Source organism: Tiliqua scincoides, chromosome 16 (assembly GCF_035046505.1).
Source record: "Tiliqua scincoides isolate rTilSci1 chromosome 16, rTilSci1.hap2, whole genome shotgun sequence".
Lineage (NCBI taxonomy): Eukaryota > Metazoa > Chordata > Lepidosauria > Squamata > Scincidae > Tiliqua > Tiliqua scincoides.
This window is the reverse complement of record NC_089836.1, coordinates 6,458,244-6,476,505: the sequence shown is the minus strand read 5'-3', so window position 1 is coordinate 6,476,505 and position 18,262 is coordinate 6,458,244. Positions and strand designations below refer to the sequence as shown.

At 53.2% G+C, this 18,262-nt stretch overlaps 1 protein-coding gene across 1 annotated transcript; it reads left to right on the top strand.

The window, feature by feature from the left end:
- The first annotated feature begins 1,245 nt into the window (after nt 1-1,245).
- Nucleotides 1,246-17,996, top strand: ADAMTS13 (ADAM metallopeptidase with thrombospondin type 1 motif 13). Its single transcript, XM_066610621.1, has 29 exons — nt 1,246-1,326; nt 1,491-1,630; nt 2,337-2,420; nt 2,874-2,998; nt 3,241-3,387; nt 3,915-4,049; nt 4,644-4,794; nt 5,261-5,365; nt 5,456-5,607; nt 6,179-6,242; nt 7,405-7,531; nt 7,783-7,919; nt 8,321-8,441; nt 8,631-8,711; nt 8,926-9,107; nt 9,254-9,389; nt 9,638-9,767; nt 9,912-10,094; nt 11,140-11,329; nt 11,512-11,626; nt 12,270-12,399; nt 12,679-12,858; nt 13,533-13,715; nt 14,045-14,249; nt 14,862-15,189; nt 15,349-15,495; nt 16,412-16,588; nt 17,262-17,446; nt 17,839-17,996. Exons 3-29 carry the CDS (start codon nt 2,397-2,399, stop codon nt 17,989-17,991), a joined length of 3,993 nt encoding a protein of 1,330 aa, XP_066466718.1. The 5' UTR covers nt 1,246-1,326; nt 1,491-1,630; nt 2,337-2,396; the 3' UTR covers nt 17,992-17,996.
- The last annotated feature ends 266 nt before the right edge of the window (nt 17,997-18,262 follow it).

Below are 18,262 nucleotides of genomic sequence, written 5' to 3'. Positions count from 1 at the left end.
CGGGCTAGAGTGTCTTCCTCTTCCTTTTCCAATCTGGAGGGAGGGGTGAGGAGGAGGAGGTGCAGTGGAAGTGAATGGGCAGGCAGAGATGAGTGTCCCAACCCATCTGCTACCCTGAGGCAGCTGCCCCCATGTCTGAACTGGACCTGCAGAAAAGGTCTTTTGCCTCTTAGCTAGCAAATGGCCTTCAGTACGCACATCCTTTAGCCACAGATAGGGCTGACCCAAACACCTGCACAGCTTCTAAGAGAGGGCGGAGCGATGCTGACGTTCAGGATGGCTTCCGTTGCTCATCTCCGCAGTGCCTGAGTTTGAGGTTGTGCACCTCGCATGCTCCTGCGCGGGGGGCCAAGCCGGACGGATGTCCTGCCTGAGCCAACGCTGCTCCCTCACCACTCGGGAGACACTCTACGCCTTTGAATTCCTGGAGGACCGGGCCCTCCTTCCGCCCTCCTTCGCAAGTGACCGAAGGCTGAACTCTTCTGCAAGTTTGCTGAGTCGTTTCTGGGGTAACTGCTTTGCCGGGGGGGAGGTCCTGAGACCTCCAGGGGCCGAAGGTCGAGTAACGTACTGCGAAGGGCAGCTGGTGAGTCGGATCTCAGCTTCAGGGCAGTTCATATCCTGCCCAGGGGGGAGGGGGGCAGATCCGCAGATTTGGAATCTGCTGATTCGGGGGGCCCCACTGTGTGTGTGTGCTTTCCTTTCCTGCTCCCTTGGACTAAGAAAGAAAGAAAGAAGTGGAGTGCACAATGAAGTGTGGAAGAGAGAAGAGTTGGGGGCTAGAGTGTCCCTCTTCCACTTCATTTCTTCCTTCCTTCCATTGTCCAGGGAGGGGGGAAAGAGCAGAAGCAGGGACTGGTAAGGGAGGCAACATTTATTGAGGGAATATTGGCTCTGGTGCAGGGACTTCAAAGCGTCCTTGGAGATTGCAGTGAGCACTATTCTTGGGCAGGGAAGGGTGTGCCTGGCTCCTGGGATTCCTCTTTTGCGGGGGGTTCGCAATGGGGGAGATCGGACCCTCTTCTAATTCCCCCATCTCTAGTCTCCTCCCCTGTCTTTTCAACCTCATCCCCAAATTGAGAGGGTTCTGGTTCTGGAGTCCAGAAGTGGACTAGAAAATCCATTCCGCTTGACACCCGAGCCCTTGGTGAGATAATAGAGGGGTGGGATTTTATTTCCTCCAGGAAGGGGTTGTCGTCTTCCATGGAGAGAAGATTCACATTCGGCCTGTGAGACGCCAACACCGGGCCTTGCTGAGGGACCCGCATCACCTTGGGCCTCATATTGTGTTCAGGGTCCCACAGAATGTAGCAAGTGTGTGGACAGGTAAGGGCTCCTCTTGGAAGTGAGGCCACCATAAGAACAGCCCCACTGGATCAGGCCATAGGCCCATCTAGTCCAGCTTCCTGTCTCTTCCCATCTGCGCGTTGGGTGCGTTTGAGGGTGCACTGTCAGTCCTCGGCAATGCCACTCGGTGCGTTTGGTTGTAGGAAAGAGGTTTCCATCCCGAGTTCGAAAAGCAGCCGACGGGAACCTGAAGCACTTGGAGCTGCTGGTGGTGGTGGGCCCAGACACCTACCAGTTTCACAAGGAAGACACAGAGAGGTACATCCTCACCAATCTGAACATCGTGAGTAGCGCTGGAGCTTGTGGTCTCTCTTCTGGTCCTGGTAGCTCGTCAGCTTGGCCCAGTGCTGCAAAATGCGCAAGCCAAAATTACTGCTGTGCACCTGGCTGTCCCAGTCCCTCTATAGTGTTCAGTAAGACTGACCCCATGTCCTGACACGTCAAGGAAGAGACGAAGCTTGTTGGCAGAGCAAATGCTCTGAATTCAAAAGGGTCCTAGGTTCAATTTATAGCAATAAAGCCAGATTTTGGGGGCCCCTGGGGCAGAAATCCTGGAAGTGTCCTCCAATGGAATGTCCCCCCCCTTGCTTTGGGACATACGTGTGCATGCCAGGGAACCAGGCAGTCAGTGCTTGGCAGCCCTGCCTTCCTCGCTGCTGCTTCACAAAACACTGCTGGCCCTGGACTTGATCATCTTTCACCTTTTCTAAGGTGGTTGCTTCTGCTTTATTGACATCATGTTTGGTTGTCTTCCTGCTTAAGATCGGCTCATATTGTATGTGTTTTAGCTTATGGTGCCATTTTCTTTTAATCGTGATTTTCTGTTCCTTGCACCTTTTTGAATCTGTTTTTGTAAGCCCCCCACCCTGGGGGGGGAGAAAGGTGGGGTGAAAAATACTGTGAATTAAATAGGTGAAGATGCATATTAATGGCAGCCTCTGGATCCTAGCAATTTTGAAGGTTAATTTTGCCCTCCCTCCGATTTGCAGGCTGCTGAATTGTTTCGAGACGCCTCGCTGGGAGCCCAGTTCAGAGTTCACCTGATCAGAATGATTATTCTCACAGAACCAGAGGTAAGTAATCAATCAGTCAAGTTAGGTTTTGTTCAGGAGTCTGGGGAGGGACGTGTCCAGGCTGCCCCAAGACCTCCAGAGCCTGTGGTCCTCCCTTACTTGTCCACTTGCCTTTGCCAACTTCTGTCTTCCTGGATTGAAAAAGGAAGAGGGGAACAGAGAAGAGGAGGAAGTGTGGAGGATTGGAGACACTCTAGCCCACTGCTTGCCTCTCCTCCACACTTTCTCTTCTGTTCCATTCTCCTCTACCTTTTCAACTCCAGGAAGCAACAGGAAAACTTGCAGTGGAGGTGGTCAGCGATGGTTCAGTCCTCCCAAACTACTGTTCAAAGTGACAGTCTCATGGAAGTGCCAGACTAACCCTCGACTAAGAGACAGGCATAGGCTCTTGTTCAAATTCCACTGCTCTGATCTTGCTGGTCGTGGCGGGTTGAGTGTGGGCCTTCTCTCTAGGAAGGCATCAAGATCACCACCAACATCACCTCCTCGATTGTCAGCGTTTGCCAATGGTCCAAGAAAGTCAACCCGCAGGACGACTCGGATCCCCTCCATGCAGACCTCGTTCTGTACGTGACCAGGTAACGAAGCTTCCTCCGGTCTTGGAGTCAGGTGCAGCGGCAGGTGTGCAACAGGAGAAGGTTTGCTTCCACTCCTGGGACCTCTAAACCACTGATGCTACCCTTGCGAGGGAGCTTTCTGAGTCAAGAGAGGAGAGGTGGAAGTCGGTGGGCTTGCAAAGATAGGTGCCTCTGCCCAAACACCACCTGAGGCAGTCTGGCCCTGACTCCATCTCTCTTTGCCTGCACCTGTTTTTTCTTAGGTTTGACTTGGAGCTACCTGACGGCAACAAGCAGGTGCGTGGCATCGCCCGCCTGGGCGGGGCCTGTTCCTCCATTTGGAGCTGTGCCATCACCGAGGACACAGGTTTTGGCCTGGGAGTCACCATTGCCCATGAGATTGGACACAGGTGAGCAGGCAGGAGTCTTGGGGGGGGGGAGAGGCTGTGGTACCTCCAGGGGCTAGGGAAGCCCATCACTCCCTCCAGCTAGCCCTTGGGAGATCTGGGTTTGCGATGGAACCGCAAACCTCTCACTGTGGGGAGCCCCCTTTCCAGATTCTCTCGATGGTCGCTGCAATCAGTGAAGTTTAGATGAGCTCCTCCAGGCGAGAACCATATTAACTCAGAATAAAACTGGCCTGCTTCCCCCTCCCGCCCCCAAAATCAGGCAGTTTCTCATTTGGTTTCGAAGCAGGTCGATCCAAATCCATTTTTAAGCCAACTCACCCCCTCCCAACGAATGGCCCACAAACCTCTCCCCTTCCACCTGTTTACCGGCTCCTGTTGCAGTGTCAGTGGGTCAGAAATATTTCCAACTGGGCCCGCAACGCCCAAGCATTCCTCCGCTGTTCCTGGTCTACCGATGCAGACTGAACGTGGCTCCGCAGGGCTGTTCCTGACCCTCGCTTCCCATCCTGTTTCTCTTCTCCTCTCAGCTTTGGGATCCAGCACGACGGCGAGGGGAACCGGTGTCTAGGGAGCGGACACGTTATGGGCTCCGAAGGAGGTCACAACAGCATAGATCTGACTTGGTCTCAGTGTAGCAGGAAGCAGCTGTCGGTCTTTCTCAGGTAAAAGGGTCCGCTTGCTACTCTTGTGTGCGCCTTTTAGCCACACAGCTGCGGACAGCAAGGCTGAGCTGTCCGTAAGTCTCTCCAGTGCTCTAGCCTTCCACCCCCTTCTCTTACATACTTTTCCTGTTGCTATTTTCCCTCTGGGAGGATGAGCTGTGGGGGCAGACAGGTGAGCGGGTGTGGACACCCTGCCCCCCCAGTGACTGCCTCAGTCGACCTATACATAACCCAGTCCTGGCAACACATTGGCAGCCCAGTCCTATCCCGTGCTAGTGCAATGGGGCTGTACATCCTCTGCTGTATCCAGTACCGCTGGTGGTTTCCTTGGAGTAAGGGATTATTTTTCCCCTTACCCTGAGTAATGCCCCAGCCTGCCCAATGGGGCTACTTGGATCTGCGACAGCTGGCGCAAGTCCAAACAGCTGCGCATGGGGCGTTCAGGCCTGGGAGGGAGGATAGGATACGGTGGAGGCCAGCACAGGGACATGCTGGCAGGCTTGGATTGCACAGCGAATTAAACGCATAGCAGTTTCTGCTCCTTCCGTGCCACAAATCCCACAGGTTGCGCCTCTTATCATGGATTTTACCTAGCGCAGGCCATGGAAGCTGCATGAATGACCTGCCGGAACTGGAGGACAGCATGCCGGGTGGGAAGCCAGGGCTGTATTACGGAGCGGATGAACAGTGCCAGATCGCCTTTGGGAGGGGAGCCACGGCCTGCACCTTCACCAGACGTGACATGGTGGGTAGAACCCTCTTGGCCGGGTTTGCGCTGACCTCAGGCGCAGTTATTTGACAATGACTTTTGACGGAATGCAGACATTTCCACATTCGTTGCGTTCTGCATTAAATTATCCTTCAAATGCGTGATATATCATTTGAAAATACCAAGATATTCATAATTTTGGCCAGTAATGGTGCCGTACACAAACACGCCTCTTGAGGGTGTCACCCAGCGCAGTGGGCACCAACCAACAAAAAAGACACTCAAACATTTATCTCTCTATATTGACACCAGGCTTGCAGATTGCAGGAGCTCAGCTCCTTGCAAACTGTGGAAGCTGAGCTCTTTGCAAGCCCCTCTTGCACAGGCTTTGAAAGGTTGCCACCACCCCCCCTCTCCAAAAACGATGCTTTGGAGCAACCCCATTGGAGTCGTGGCTGAAGAACACTGACTTAACGGAACTCCCCTCTTCGCCCCACACTAGGACATGTGCAAAGTTCTCTCTTGCCACACGAATCCCGACGACCAGGCCCACTGCACGCGGCTCCTCGTCCCCCTCCTGGATGGAACTGAGTGTGGGATCGACCAGGTAAAACACGTCTCTGGATCGGGAGCAGCCTGGAGGACGGAGCCGGCGGAAGACACCCTCCTGAATGACGGGACCTGTTCTTGATTGCAGTGGTGCTCCAAGGGCCGCTGCAGCTCCCTGGAAGACCTGCGCCCGATCGCGGTGGTCCATGGGCAGTGGTCCAGCTGGACGGCCTTCGGTCCCTGCTCCCGCAGCTGCGGAGGGGGGGTGGCGGTGAGACTGCGACGGTGCAACAACCCCAGGTAAAAATCGAGATCTGGATTGTACCCGGTTTCGATGCAGCTCTTTCCTGCCCCTGAGCATGTGGATGAATTAGATTGGTCAAGCTCCTGAATGAGAAGATCAGTCAAGGTAGACAGATTTCTCTGACACTCTAGCCCACTTCTCTTCTCTCTTCCACACTTCCTCTCCTGCCTGTCGCCCTCTTCCTTTTCACCCTTCCAGCCCCCCACCTCTCTTCTGTATTTATTTTTTACATTTTTATGCCATCCTTCCTCCAAGGAGCTCAGGGCAGTTTGTGGTTCCCCCCCTTCTTATGTCCTCACAACAAGCCTCTAATGTAGGTGAGGCTGATAGTGACTGGCCCAAGGTAACTGAGGAAGCTTCGTGGCTGAGCTGAGCCAGGGTTTGGACCTGGATCTTCCAGGTCTGAGTCTAGCTCCCCAACCACTGCACCCTCCTGGCTCTCTCCAGTTCCTTTTCCAGTCTAGGAGATGAGAAGCGTGAGAAGAGGCTCAGTGAAGGTAAGAAGCGGCCAGCTCCCCTTCTAGCGGTGAGTTCTGCTGTGCTTACAGAGGTGTCCTTTCCTCGCAGGCCTGCTTTTGGTGGGCGTCAGTGTGAGGGGGAAGACCTGCAAGCGGAGGTGTGTAACACACAGGTAGGTCTTGGCCATTAGTAATACACCCTTCAATCCAACAATCATAATCATATGGTAAGCACATCCATGGCATGTTCTGCCTGTGTGAAGCAATTAATTTCACGTCAATCCTCTTGCCCTACAACCTTGCAGCAACCCTGTAAGGCGGGCAGGTAATGTTGCCATATTGCAGCTGGGAAAGACTGAGACTAAGCGGCTTTTTCTAAGGGCATTGTGATGTTTATGGCAGAGGCGAGATTTGAACCTGCTGAGTTCCAATTCACAGCTCCAGCTCTCAGGCATGGTGCTATGCCAGCTGACCAAGCCCTGCTGGTTTTTGATCCGAAAACACGGGACTTGCGTTCACACACTATATTGTATTCTAGAATTCCTCACATGTCTAGTTCATACTGATTTCTGGTTCACCAGAAATTTGGGCTTTTACTTCCCTTGCCGGTATAAAGTTTCTAGTTCTCATGACCACTTCAGGGCAGGATGGAACCAAGCCCTCCCTAGAGAAGCCTTTATCATCTTCTCTGCCCACTGGACCAGGCCCTCTCCATCAGATCTCACCAATTCTGGTGGGCCAGGGTCAAGCAGACTCATGGATGCAGAAGAGGCACCACCAGAAACAGCAACAACAGGGCCCTGCATTGTAGTGGTTTGGGACAATTTTGTCCTTGAAAGGTAAATTGGCCACAGTGGGGTCAGCGAGCTGTCGTCCTCCCAGCTCTGCATAACCCCATAGAAAATGTCACCAAACAACTCTCGTGGACGCAATGGTGGCTGGGAAATACACCTTCTTTGCTACCCTCGTTGCTGTGGGATAGTTCCTGTGATAGTCCTTTCCTCTGGTGATCAGTCCAATCATCTTTTGAAGGCATCTAGACTTTCAGGTGCCATCACCGCATCCTGTGTCAAGGAGATCCCCAGGTTTGGATCAAGAAATTTCCTTTCGTCTGTTCTGACTCTCCAAACGCTCAATGTGAGCGGCTGTCCCCTGGTTCTGGTGTTGTGCAAGAGGGAAAAGAACACCCCTCTGTCCGCTCTGTCCGTGCCCTGCATCATTTTATGTGCTCATAGAGTGGCAGCAATATGGGGGGGGGGGGGAGGAAAAGGAAGGATTTGAATGGAGTGCTGGGACCAGCCATCCATGAGCCAGGCTTATCTGCTCCTTCTCTAGCCCTGCCCGACTACCCAGCTGGGTTTCATGGATGAACAGTGTGCAGCCACAGATTCAAAGCCCCTCTACCTCAGTCTGGAGTTCCCCACCTTTTATAAGTGGAGTTCAGCAGCTAGCTACGCCACAGGTAAGTCAGCCTGGCAACAAACAAGGTGATGCCCGAGCCACCATGTCTGCTGTTGCTTTGGGGTCAGGCAACACAGAGAAGAGGAAAGAGAACCAGCAGCCAAGCAGAGCAAGAGAAGGAGTGGGAGAGGAAAGGATAAATGGCAGCAAACGTATATTTTTGTGGGGTGCTGGGATCCTTCCCAGCATGCATTGCTGGTAGGTTTGGCCTTGTTTTTAGCCTGTCAACATGCTTCTGCCAATTTCCTTCAGGGGATGCCCTCTGCCAACACATATGCCAGGCATCCGGGAAGAATTTCATGGTGAGAAGAGGAGAGCGATTCCGAGATGGGACGAGGTGCCCGGCACAAGGGGGATTGCTCGGCCTGTGCGTGATGGGGAGCTGCAGGGTAAGGAAGGAGGTGGCCAGCGTGCAGTCTTTGCTCACTGGAAGTGAACGAGGCTGAGTTCTTATTCTGGGTGTTTTCTGGCCAAGAGGTACGGGAGCAGAGTTCGAAGGAGAAGGTGGCAGTCCTTAATTGTGCAGTCCCTTCAACCCATCCAATTGCAGGGAAGAAAGTGACAATAGCAGGGTTGGCACTTGTGCCTTTCTAGTTCTTTTCCAGGGCACATCTCTCCAGCTTCTGGTTTGGCACTCGAGCACTGAGCCAGCCAGAAACGGAGATGTCCCTGTGCAGGGGTTTGTGCCAGAACTGCATTTCCTCTCCATGTTGTGTCCCATCCTTTTGGCCAACAATGGTCGCATTGTTCCCTAGTTAGCTAACTAAAAGGACTCTTTCCTTTTGCCCAGGAATTTGGGTGTGACGGCAGGATGGATTCTGGGAAGAAGATGGATGTGTGCAGGGTGTGTGGAGGAGGCAACGCGACCTGTTTCAATGTGCAGGGCTCTTACATGGAAGGCAATTCCAGAGGTATGGTGATTCCTGCATCCAGAGCTGGCTCACCCATGAGGCCATTGCCTCAGGCAAACTGGTGTGGGGGAGTGCACTCCGATCCTTCCCCAGCTGCGGGCAGAGTGGCTATGCCTTCTCCTCCCCTTGTTGGGTCTTCCTGGCAGGAACACGATCCACCCTCCCTCTCTTTTTTTTGCCCCCTCCCAGAGTATGTGACTTTTCTGGTGCTTCCTCATAACACCACCACAGTCCACGTGGTCAACCGCAAACCACTTTTCACGCACTTGGGTGAGTGCCACGGGAAGGGCTAGTGCTGCCCTGGCTGCTGGAATTGCCCCAGGTGCAAAGCCTGCTTGTGGAGAGCAGTGGGCGGCAGCAACTCCTCCCACACTCCCCACTAGCAAATGGGGCCACCCTCTAACCTCCAGTGCATGCGTCCATTTATAGATGCGAGTGGTTGATTCTGTAGGTAATCAGATGCGGTTGTTTTCCTTTATCCTAGCTGTGAAGATGCAGGGGCATTACATCGTAGCTGGGGCAGGCCGCATGTCCTCAAACACCACCTACCCCTCTGTCCTGGAAGATAACCGGATCGAATACAAAGTGTTTCTCACAGAGGAAAACCTGCCTATCTTGGAGGAGATTCACGCAGATGGACCTCTGCAGGCAGACGTAGAGATACAGGTAATCAGAACTCATACCAAACCTCTAGGCGACACGCCAGGCAGTGCCTCCTCTTCCTGGATTCAAAAACCCTTCCAAAACATTCAAACAGTTTAGAGGCTGTTGGCTCTGTCCCCAATCTGAACCCTGGTTTCTTTTGCCTCTAGGTCTATAGAAAATACGGGAAGGAGTATGGAGCCCTAACCGGTCCAGCTGTCACCTTCAGCTACTTCAGACCAAATGAGAAACACACGTTCTCCTGGGTTGCCCGGCTCACGCCTTGCTCGGTGACCTGTGGGCAAGGTGAGGCTCGCAGGTCTCTGGACCCCTGTCTCTGTTCTTTAGGAAGAAGTAGGACTTCTTGAAGTTTGTCTTCAGTTAAGTGCAAAACAAATCAAAGGGTTTGGAATCTGCTCTGATCTGTTGTGCAGCAGGAGGGATGGTGACGATGGAGAGTTGACAATGCGACTTCTTTCCCCAGAATCCTTCTTTCCACCTGGGAGATCCTGGCAGTGGGAACTGTGAGCTTCTCTTCCTCTCCCCTTTTCCAGGGACAGTGGGGGTTTATTATTCTTGCGCTGACCAGACGCAAGGAGAGATGACCGATGATCTGCATTGTCTGAAGACCCCACGACCTCTTTCCAGGCAAGAACCGTGTGTTTTGGCAGCATGCCCACCTCAGTAAGTCATGGATCATTCTGCTAGTCCTCATTAAGGCAACAGCTGGGCCCTGGCTGCGAATTCCTTCCCTCCCACCAGTTCCCTAAAGCTCCCTTCCTGCAGAACAGTGATCAGCTGTAATCAGCCCTTCCTCTTCTCTCCAAGGTGGTTGGCGGAGGCCTTTGGGCCCTGCAGCGCCACATGTGGCGGGGGCGTGAGGGAGCGGCCGGTCCGCTGTATCAAGGACGGAGGCGGAGGCCTGATGGTGACGCTGCCCGATCCAGAGTGCGGGGGGGCACCAAAACCGCCCTTGGTTGAGTCCTGCAGTGCCGAGATGTGTCCTACAAGGTAACGCCAAGCTTTGCCAAAAGCACTCCATTCTCTGATGTTTTCTTCAAGAGCAAGAATTCTGTCATGGCTGTAGGAGCCGGTATCCACCAGTATTCCAGCTTGCCTATTCCATGCCCCTTCTCCACCCAGCAAGTTTCAATCCATTTATAGCTGCAGAGACCATCGTAAGAACATAAGAACAGCCCCACTGGATCAGGCCATAGGCCCATCTAGTCCAGCTTCCTGTATCTCACAGCGGCCCACCAAATGCCCCAGGGAGCACACCAGATAACAAGAGACCTGCAAGGCTTCCTGGGAATTGTAGTTAAGAACATAAGAACAGCCCCACTGGATCAGGCCACAGGCCCATCTAGTCCAGCTTCCTGTATCTCACAGCGGCCCACCAAATGCCCCAGGGAGCACACCAGATAACAAGAGACCTGCAAGGCTTCCTGGGAATTGTAGTTAAGAACATAAGAACAGCCCCACTGGATCAGGCCATAGGCCCATCTAGTCCAGCTTCCTGTATCTCACAGCGGCCCACCAAATGCCCCAGGGAGCACACCAGATAACAAGAGACCTGCATTCTGGTGCTCTCCCCTGCATCTGGCCTTCTGACGTAGCCCATTTCTAAAATCAGGAGGTCGCACGTACACATCATGGCTTGTACCTCGTAATGGATTTTTCCTCCAGAAACTTGTCCAATCCCCTTTTAAAGGTGTCCAGGTCAGACGCCATCACCACATCCTGTGGCATGGAGTTCCACAGACCAACCACAGTGGTTAAAAGAAAGTCATTAAGAAAGTCAGGAGGTCCTGGGTGCCTGGTGTCACTTCTTCATGTAAACTAAATCAGAACTCGGCTTTGCTTAGGTACAGAATTGGGATTACTTGGGTGCAGGATTTTTGAACCCAAGCCACCCCTCGCCCTGCCAGAACCAGAACTGGCCTCCTAGCACTGCAGTCATTGGGTGGAGGTGGGTGGCAGGAGCCTCTGTTGGCCTCTCAGAGGAGCTGGTTTATTGCATGGAATGCACTTGTAATTGCTGTTTCTTCCCGTCCAGATGGAAGGAGTCTGCACCAGGCCAGTGCTCGGCCATTTGTGGCATGGGGGTTGCCCCACAGAATTTGACCTGCGTCCAGGACCACGACGGACTGGAGACCGTTGTGGAGGAGAGCCTGTGCCCGGCAGATGAGAAACCCCTTTCCCTTGTGCCCTGTGTGGTGACCGTCTGCCCTCTGGGATGGAGCACTGTACGTATGAAGCATCTAGCTCCCTGCTTCCCCATTTATTTGCACCATTTTTTTTTACATTTGCTGGTTACATTTGCACCAGCAGATGTGTTTGTTTCCCAGGATATATCCTGGGAATTGGCTGCTCAGCTTGCTCTGGAACTCAATTAGATGCTTTGCTTCCACTATCCTGTTTCGAGCAGGAAGGCGTGCCCACCTCCAAGTCTTTTGCCCCAGTGTGGACCCATCAGCACAGAAATGGGTCAGTCTATGTCTGGAGCCCTCTGGCTGGAGAATGCTCTGTCACCTGTGGAGGAGGTGAGACTCTGAGTTGCAGCGTCTCCAACTCTGGACTGTAGACCACTGGTTCTGAATTCAAGGGGGAGGAGAGTTAAGGCAGTGGCTGGCGTGAGCAAAGTGGCATTTGGCATCCTGCCTCAGGTGTCTGGATGTCTTGAGCTGGCCCTGATCCCAGTGAGTCAGGCACCTGCGGTGTGTGTGATCGACATGAAAAGTTGCTTTATGGACGCAAATCTCAGCCAGTTGAGTGATGGAGCCCCCGTTGATTGGTCTTGCTTATTCCTTTGCGCATCCAAATGCAAGAAATAAATTTCTTATTTAAAGAAATAAAAGCAAATTGCCACTGTTGCAAAACAGATACAAAACTGTTCTTGGAATTGTGAAGAAGATGCGGACTGCATCATGGGCGCTAGCCAATAGGTCTCTTTCACGGTACCAACTGATTATGCAGGAAACTTGCAGAACTTTTTTTTTTTTCCCAGAGGCAGTTTTTCAGAGTTCTCCCTGGGCAAGAGGAGGTACAAAAAAAGGAGGACTCAGTGAGAGTGCCCCGAAAAAGCTATGCTCGAGTTCATGAAGGGATTTGGGGTTCCAGCCACAAGAGCTTCTGGGAATGTTCTGTTGAGTTGGAAGCACTAAACTCCAGCCCTTCTGTTTCCAGGCTCAATGCTGCTACGCTACGTCTGCCTGGCTTTTGACACCAGAGAAGAAACGGCGGAGGAACACTGTAACCAGACGCTGAAGCCACCAAGCTGGCTGGAAGCCTGTAATCTTGGGCCATGCCCACCAAGGTAAGGCAGTTAGCTTAAGTCCTGTATCTCTTGAAAGAGGGGCAATTAGACTGCAAGCAAGTGCTGAGATGTTAGAAGTCAGAATCTTTTTCTAGCCTTGGTTGCTACTTCTGGCTGGAAAGAAGAGTGTTGACTGTCTTCCAAACTGCAAAAGGCTCCTTGACTTGGTCGCCTAAAGGTAATTCTTGCTCGCCACAGGCGGTCACGTCGAGTGGCTTGTTGACAAGCAGAGGGTGTGTGCTTGATCCTGGTTGTCTTGTCCGTTCTTGCATTCTCCAGCTGGGAAGTGAAGGAACTCTCTCCCTGCCCCGTGACTTGTGGCGGAGGAAAGATCCCCCTCTCGATCCGCTGCGTCAGGCGGGATGGAAACGCAACCCGAGTTCTTCCTCACTCAAAATGCGGTAGGACGAGTAGGCCGGCCAGCAGCAAGGCCTGTGCTTCTGAACAGTGCCCAGCAAGGTAAATGCCAGTAGATTTGAGGACCGCATAAGAAGAGCCTTGCTGGATCGGGCCAAAGGCCCATCTAGTCCAGCGTCCCGCATTCCACAGTGGCCAGTTCACCACGCTAGCAATCTTCCCCTCAGGCTTGGGACTAGAAAACAGGGCTGCCTCCGTGGTAAGGATTCTGTATGGGGGAGCAGGATGGTGTCACTCTAGTCACTGCACCTCTATGGCAAAAAAAAACCCCACGTACTTTTGAATTCGACACCATTTTTTGTGTGTTTGTCGTTTGTTTTTGAAATGAGCTAGTATCGTGCTAGAGGCATGCTAGTGAGGTAACTTCCTGCTGTCCTCTAGTTGAAAAACAAGCGCAGCCTTAAAAATGAAGAGAGGGACGGAGCAGAAGAGGAAGTATGGAGGAGAGGAGTGGTCAGCTAGACATTCTAGCCCACCACTCTTCTCTCTTCTGCTCTTTTCAAAACAAGGCAGTGGGAGGAGCAGTGGAGGGAGGTGGGCTGATGGGTTCTGACAGCCATGGGGGTTACTGGCTTCTTCAGACAGCCGGGCAGGTCAGGGTGACCACCTGCTACCTCTTTGAGAAGTTTGGGGGCTCAACAGCGGGAGGGAATGGGGAGAGGGCACACCTTGCCTCCTGGGTGCTTTCAACAGCGAGCTTCTCTGGTCCCCCAAAGGTGGTCGCACAAAAAGGGTGCCTGCAGCGTGACCTGTGGCGGAGGTGTGATGCGCAAGGTGCTGTACTGCACCCGGGAGATGGGGGAGAGGAAAGAGGAAGAGGTCCTGTCGAGTTCACATTGCCAGGGCTTGCCTCGCCCCGAAGAACAGGAAGCGTGCAACCTGGAACCTTGTCCCCCGAGGTCATTAGTTGCGTGTTCGCTTAAACTGGTGGATTTGAAGGCCCCGGGAGGGAAAGGAATCTTTTCTCCCCACATGTGTATGGTCTTTTCATGCTTAGTCCACTTGAAGGGTTACCAGATCCAAAGGGGGGAACAGAGCGCCTGTCCCTATAGAAGAGGGAATCTTGGCAGATGCAGCTCAGCATGGAGGAGTCAGAGGGGGGCGACCTTTGGCGTATCACCTCAGACACCAGGCGCTCTTGAGTTGGCCCTGGCTAGAGTGAAGAGTGAGGTCTCCCAGCCATGTGCGTGTCTTTCACTGATCGGTTCCCCTCTCTCCTTTTGGAAAGGTGGAAAGTGTCAGGAACGGGCCCGTGTTCTTCCTCCTGTGGATTCGGGGTAGCCACACAGTTGGTCACTTGCATGCAGGTTTCCAGAGGCCAGGAGATTGAGCTGCCCAACAGTTCTTGCCCAGAAGCAGAGAAGCCTCCCTCCAGCGCACCGTGCATTGTCCGAACATGTGCTCACGAGTGGGGCTTCACCCAGTGGACAGAGGTATGGCTTGCCGTGGGACAGAGGTAAGACACGCTTGAGTTCCTTTGAGGCATCCGGAGCTTGAGAGTTGAAGCTTCTGATGGATGTGGGCACGACCTTCCCAAAATCTCGCGGGGGCTGAAGGGGTGGACCAGAGATGGCCCTCCTTAGCTGGGGCACAACCAGCCGCTGTCTCTTCCTCTCCTCCTGTCACCTGGATTGGAGAAGGAAGAGGAGAGGCCCACCAGAGTGGGCAGGCTAGAAGAAGGGCTGGCTAGAGTATCACAGGTAGAAGAAGAAGGGAACTTGGCAAAAGAGGAATTGTGATTGAGAGCGGCCCATCGCTCTTCTCTCCTCCTGACTTCCTGTTCTGTTTCAATCCCTTCTGTCTCTTGTCATCCCGGGAGAGGGAGGAATGGTAGAAGCAGGAGGACGGGTGGAGGCGAAGGCCCCTGTCGCCTGAGGCAAGCACCTCATGAGCAAGCCAGCCCGGGGGAGTGGGGTGGCGCTTGTGTCCTCTGACGAAAGGGCTCCCTCCCACACCTGGGCTCCCTTCTGGCCCAGGACGTGCACTGAACGGCTGCCTCTTTCGAAACGCATTTCAAAACGGCCCTTGGGCCTCTTTCTGGGCAGTGCTCTGCGACTTGCGGCAACGGCGTCCAGACGCGGCAGGACTTCTGCGCTGATCCTCGAACTCGGACCCGGGCGAGCCCCGTCTTGTGCATGCACTCCCCCAAACCGCTGACTGTGAGAGGCTGCTCCCTCGGCCCCTGCCTAGGACAAGCCACAGCGCAGGGGCTCCCCCAGTCGGATCGCCAGGCTCCGGTGACGACGGCTGCGACTGTCGGGACCGAGAGGCTGCAGTTCAGAGCCCTGAATCTTCCACAGACTGCTGGGCTGGCACCCCCGGGGGACCGATTTGAGGCGGTGCCAGGAGAAGAGGGGGCCAAAGAAGGATACAGTTAAGTAGTGATGGCTGTTGTGTGGGCACTCTGAGTGAAAGCCTCTGCGTGTGTCCCTCACAGCCAGGGATTTGAGAGCACAATCCAGTCCATGGCAGATCATCAGTGAAGCCCTGGGCCTCATCCTTGCTGCCTGCCTGCTTTGCTTTCTCATGCAGGTGTTTGTGGGAGGCTGTTCCTCGGTGCCGCTGGGCAGATCAACATGACCGGCTTGCCAGGCAAGAACTGCGCTGTTGCCATCGGCCGCCCATTAGGAGAGGCGATCACTGTTTGGGTGCTGGAGAGCTCCCTAAACTGCAGCGCAGGTGGGTGTCAGCTTGGGGGCAAAGCTGGAACGTCTTGGGTTCACATGTGATCTCTGCCACAAACTCAACAGGTGGCCTTCTGCAATCCAGTTTCCTCTTAGCTTCCACTTCCCTTCCCGTGGCCAAATCTGCCAGGAGCCCTCAATGTATTTTCAGCACCAGAACCTGACTCGGGACATATTCAAGTGATCTGTAAAAGCAAGAGTGCCTCTGAACGTATGCAGGCTAGAAGCCAAGGGGCAGGTGCTTTAGGGGCATGTGACACATTCAGTCTGCTATGTGAGCCTGTCCTAGCCACAATACAGTGAGTGGGCCATTCCACGACCTCCCTTTGGATACCGAAATCTGGAGATAGTAAAATCCATGGGAGGCAGCTCCTCAGTAACTTACGTGGGGGTGGTGCCTGCCTAGCCCCCCGAAGGTCACACTCAGCCTCAAGGATGCAGCTGGAAATCACCAGCGTGAACCGGAAGTGGCTTCTGGGAGACCTTCTGAGGCCCTCCAGCCATGAGCCTGGCATTCATGCATGCTGAACCCACAGAGGACACCCCTGCCCTAAGCTATGTGAAGCCAAAGAGACCACATTCCAGCACATTACCCTTGATAAACATTACCCCTGATACACATTGCAATGAAAGTGTATCATTCACACAGAAAGGAACAAGGAAATAGGAAAATTAGCGCTTTATATTTGTATATGTTCATAGGCAAAAATAGGAACTATAGTTCTATAAAGAAGCTTGTGATCTCCAACAGCAAATATTCTTTAAGCCTACAAAACTTCCAGTTTCCCGGACTCTTTGGAGGAGGGCTGTGTGATGCTTTGCCTGGTTTAGGACCCATTGATGTGGTCTTGGTCTAAAATACCTGGAGGGAGTAAGTGTGACCGCCCCCTTTTTGCGCACGTTTGCTCCAGGTGAGATGGTGCTGTTTTCTGGGCGGCTGATGTGGAGGACGGGCTGCAAGAAGCTGATGCAGTCGACCATCAACTCCAGGACCAACACCCTGATGGTGAGACAGCGCCTCCTGCAGCCCGGGAACGGAGTTGTCCTTCGGTACACCAGCAAGGCTGCTGAGAAAAATTATCACCAAGGTGTGTTGCCATGAAGTGAATGCTGCAGCTTTTTGTTAAGGAACAAAAAAAGGGGCTTTAAGCGTGAGAGAGAGGATGGCATGAGGGATCCATGCGCAGGTGTCCTCCCGTTCATAAGGCCAACGTATTTTCATGGCAGGAAGAGCTTTACCTGTTGATTTCCAGGTCAAGCTGTCGGAGAAGGTCCAGAAAAAGGGAGGTGACTCTCTGCTCTCTTGGTGCTAGGGCTTAGGGAGAGGCCTCTAGCTCCAAGTTGGAGCCCAGAAGTGGCTGAAACCAGATTCAGAACCTGGTTGCACCAGGTATGTCTGGGATTGACCCTTCAGTCTGCAACTCTGAAAGCACCACCCATTTTTCTAAGAAGGTTTTGGGATTGGCAGCGTCTTGGTCTGAGTGGCTGTGCTGTAATGTGCACTCTGCTCAGAGCCAAGATGGTGTAGTGGTTCTGGAGGTAGACCTGGAAGATCCAGTTCAAATCCCCATTCAGCCATGAAGTTTCCTGGATGGCCTTGGGCCAGTCAGTATCTCTCTCATCCTACCTACCTCACAAGGTTATTGTGAGGATAAAAGGAGGGGAGGTGACAGGTATAGCACCCTGAGCCCCTTGGAGGAAGGGCGAGGTAAAAATGTGAAGAATAACACAAATTTTTGTCGTCTCTCTCCTGTGTCCCAGAGTGTGATGTGCAGCTGTTTGGTCCCTGGGGAGAAATCATGGCTCCCGTGACGTCAGCAGAAGGGACACTGCCCTCGGCGTGCAGAGTGTTCATTGATGTGGCTCCACGGCTCCGCATTGCCATCCATGCCCTCTATGTGGACCTGAGGGCTGGTGCCAACCAAACACACTCCAGCTACATCTCGGTGAGAGCAGAGAAAAGCTTAGGGATGCAGACCCCAGGGCGTTGCAGGAAACCTCATCTTACTTCCTGGATTGGAAAAGGAAGAGGAAGAGTGGTGGGCTAGAGCAGATCTGACTGTCTAGCCTATCACTTCCTTCTCTCCACACCTCTGCTCCAGTCCCAGTTTTAGTAGTCATAGGTTTTCCAAAAGCAAGTTGGGAATTGTAGTTTGGTCATAGAACAACCATTCTCCTAGGCTCACCCGGGGAATCTTCTGAACCTGTTCACACACATTCACATTTTTGTTTGTTTGTTTGTGGTCTGTTTGTGGTCTAGATGTGACCAGACAAGACACGGATGGGAGGGGGCAGGCTGACAGAGGTTAGAATTGACCATTCCCCTTCCGCTCTTCAGATCCGTGACACTGACGCCATGAAGACCACAGTCTTCCGTGGAAACCAGCTATTCTACTGGGAATCATCTGGGAGCCGAGCAGAAGTCGAATTCAACAAAGATTTTGCTGATGTCAGATTCCGAGCCGTGTACTGGGTCACAAAATCCAAATAAACAGATCTACGGACTTGTCTATTCCGTTTATTACTCAGCCATTTCACACTTCTAGTCACAGCCACAAGAGGGCAGAATTTTCTGGTTCTCTGTTAGTCTGCCAGCACGGCCTTCCCTGCTCCTTCCCCACTTGGGCTGCAGTTGCCTGCCTGACCCACCAGAGGGTGACCTCTTGGGGATATGAGTGGCACTGCAAATAGGCAGCCAAATAACCAGGGACACAGTTGCCAATCAAACAGGGAATAGAAAAGTGTGCCCTCAGGCCTGGCAG

What these genes read in the sequence shown, in the direction of transcription:
- ADAMTS13 (XM_066610621.1), top strand. Translation starts at nt 2,397, where the DNA reads ATGATTATTCTCACAGAACCAGAG. An exon ending in CTCGTTCTGTACGTGACCAG is followed by an intron (nt 2,999 to 3,240) that starts GTAACGAAGCTT and finishes GTTTTTTCTTAG; the next exon opens with GTTTGACTTGGAGCTACCTG. An exon ending in CTCGGTGACCTGTGGGCAAG is followed by an intron (nt 9,390 to 9,637) that starts GTGAGGCTCGCA and finishes CCCCTTTTCCAG; the next exon opens with GGACAGTGGGGGTTTATTAT.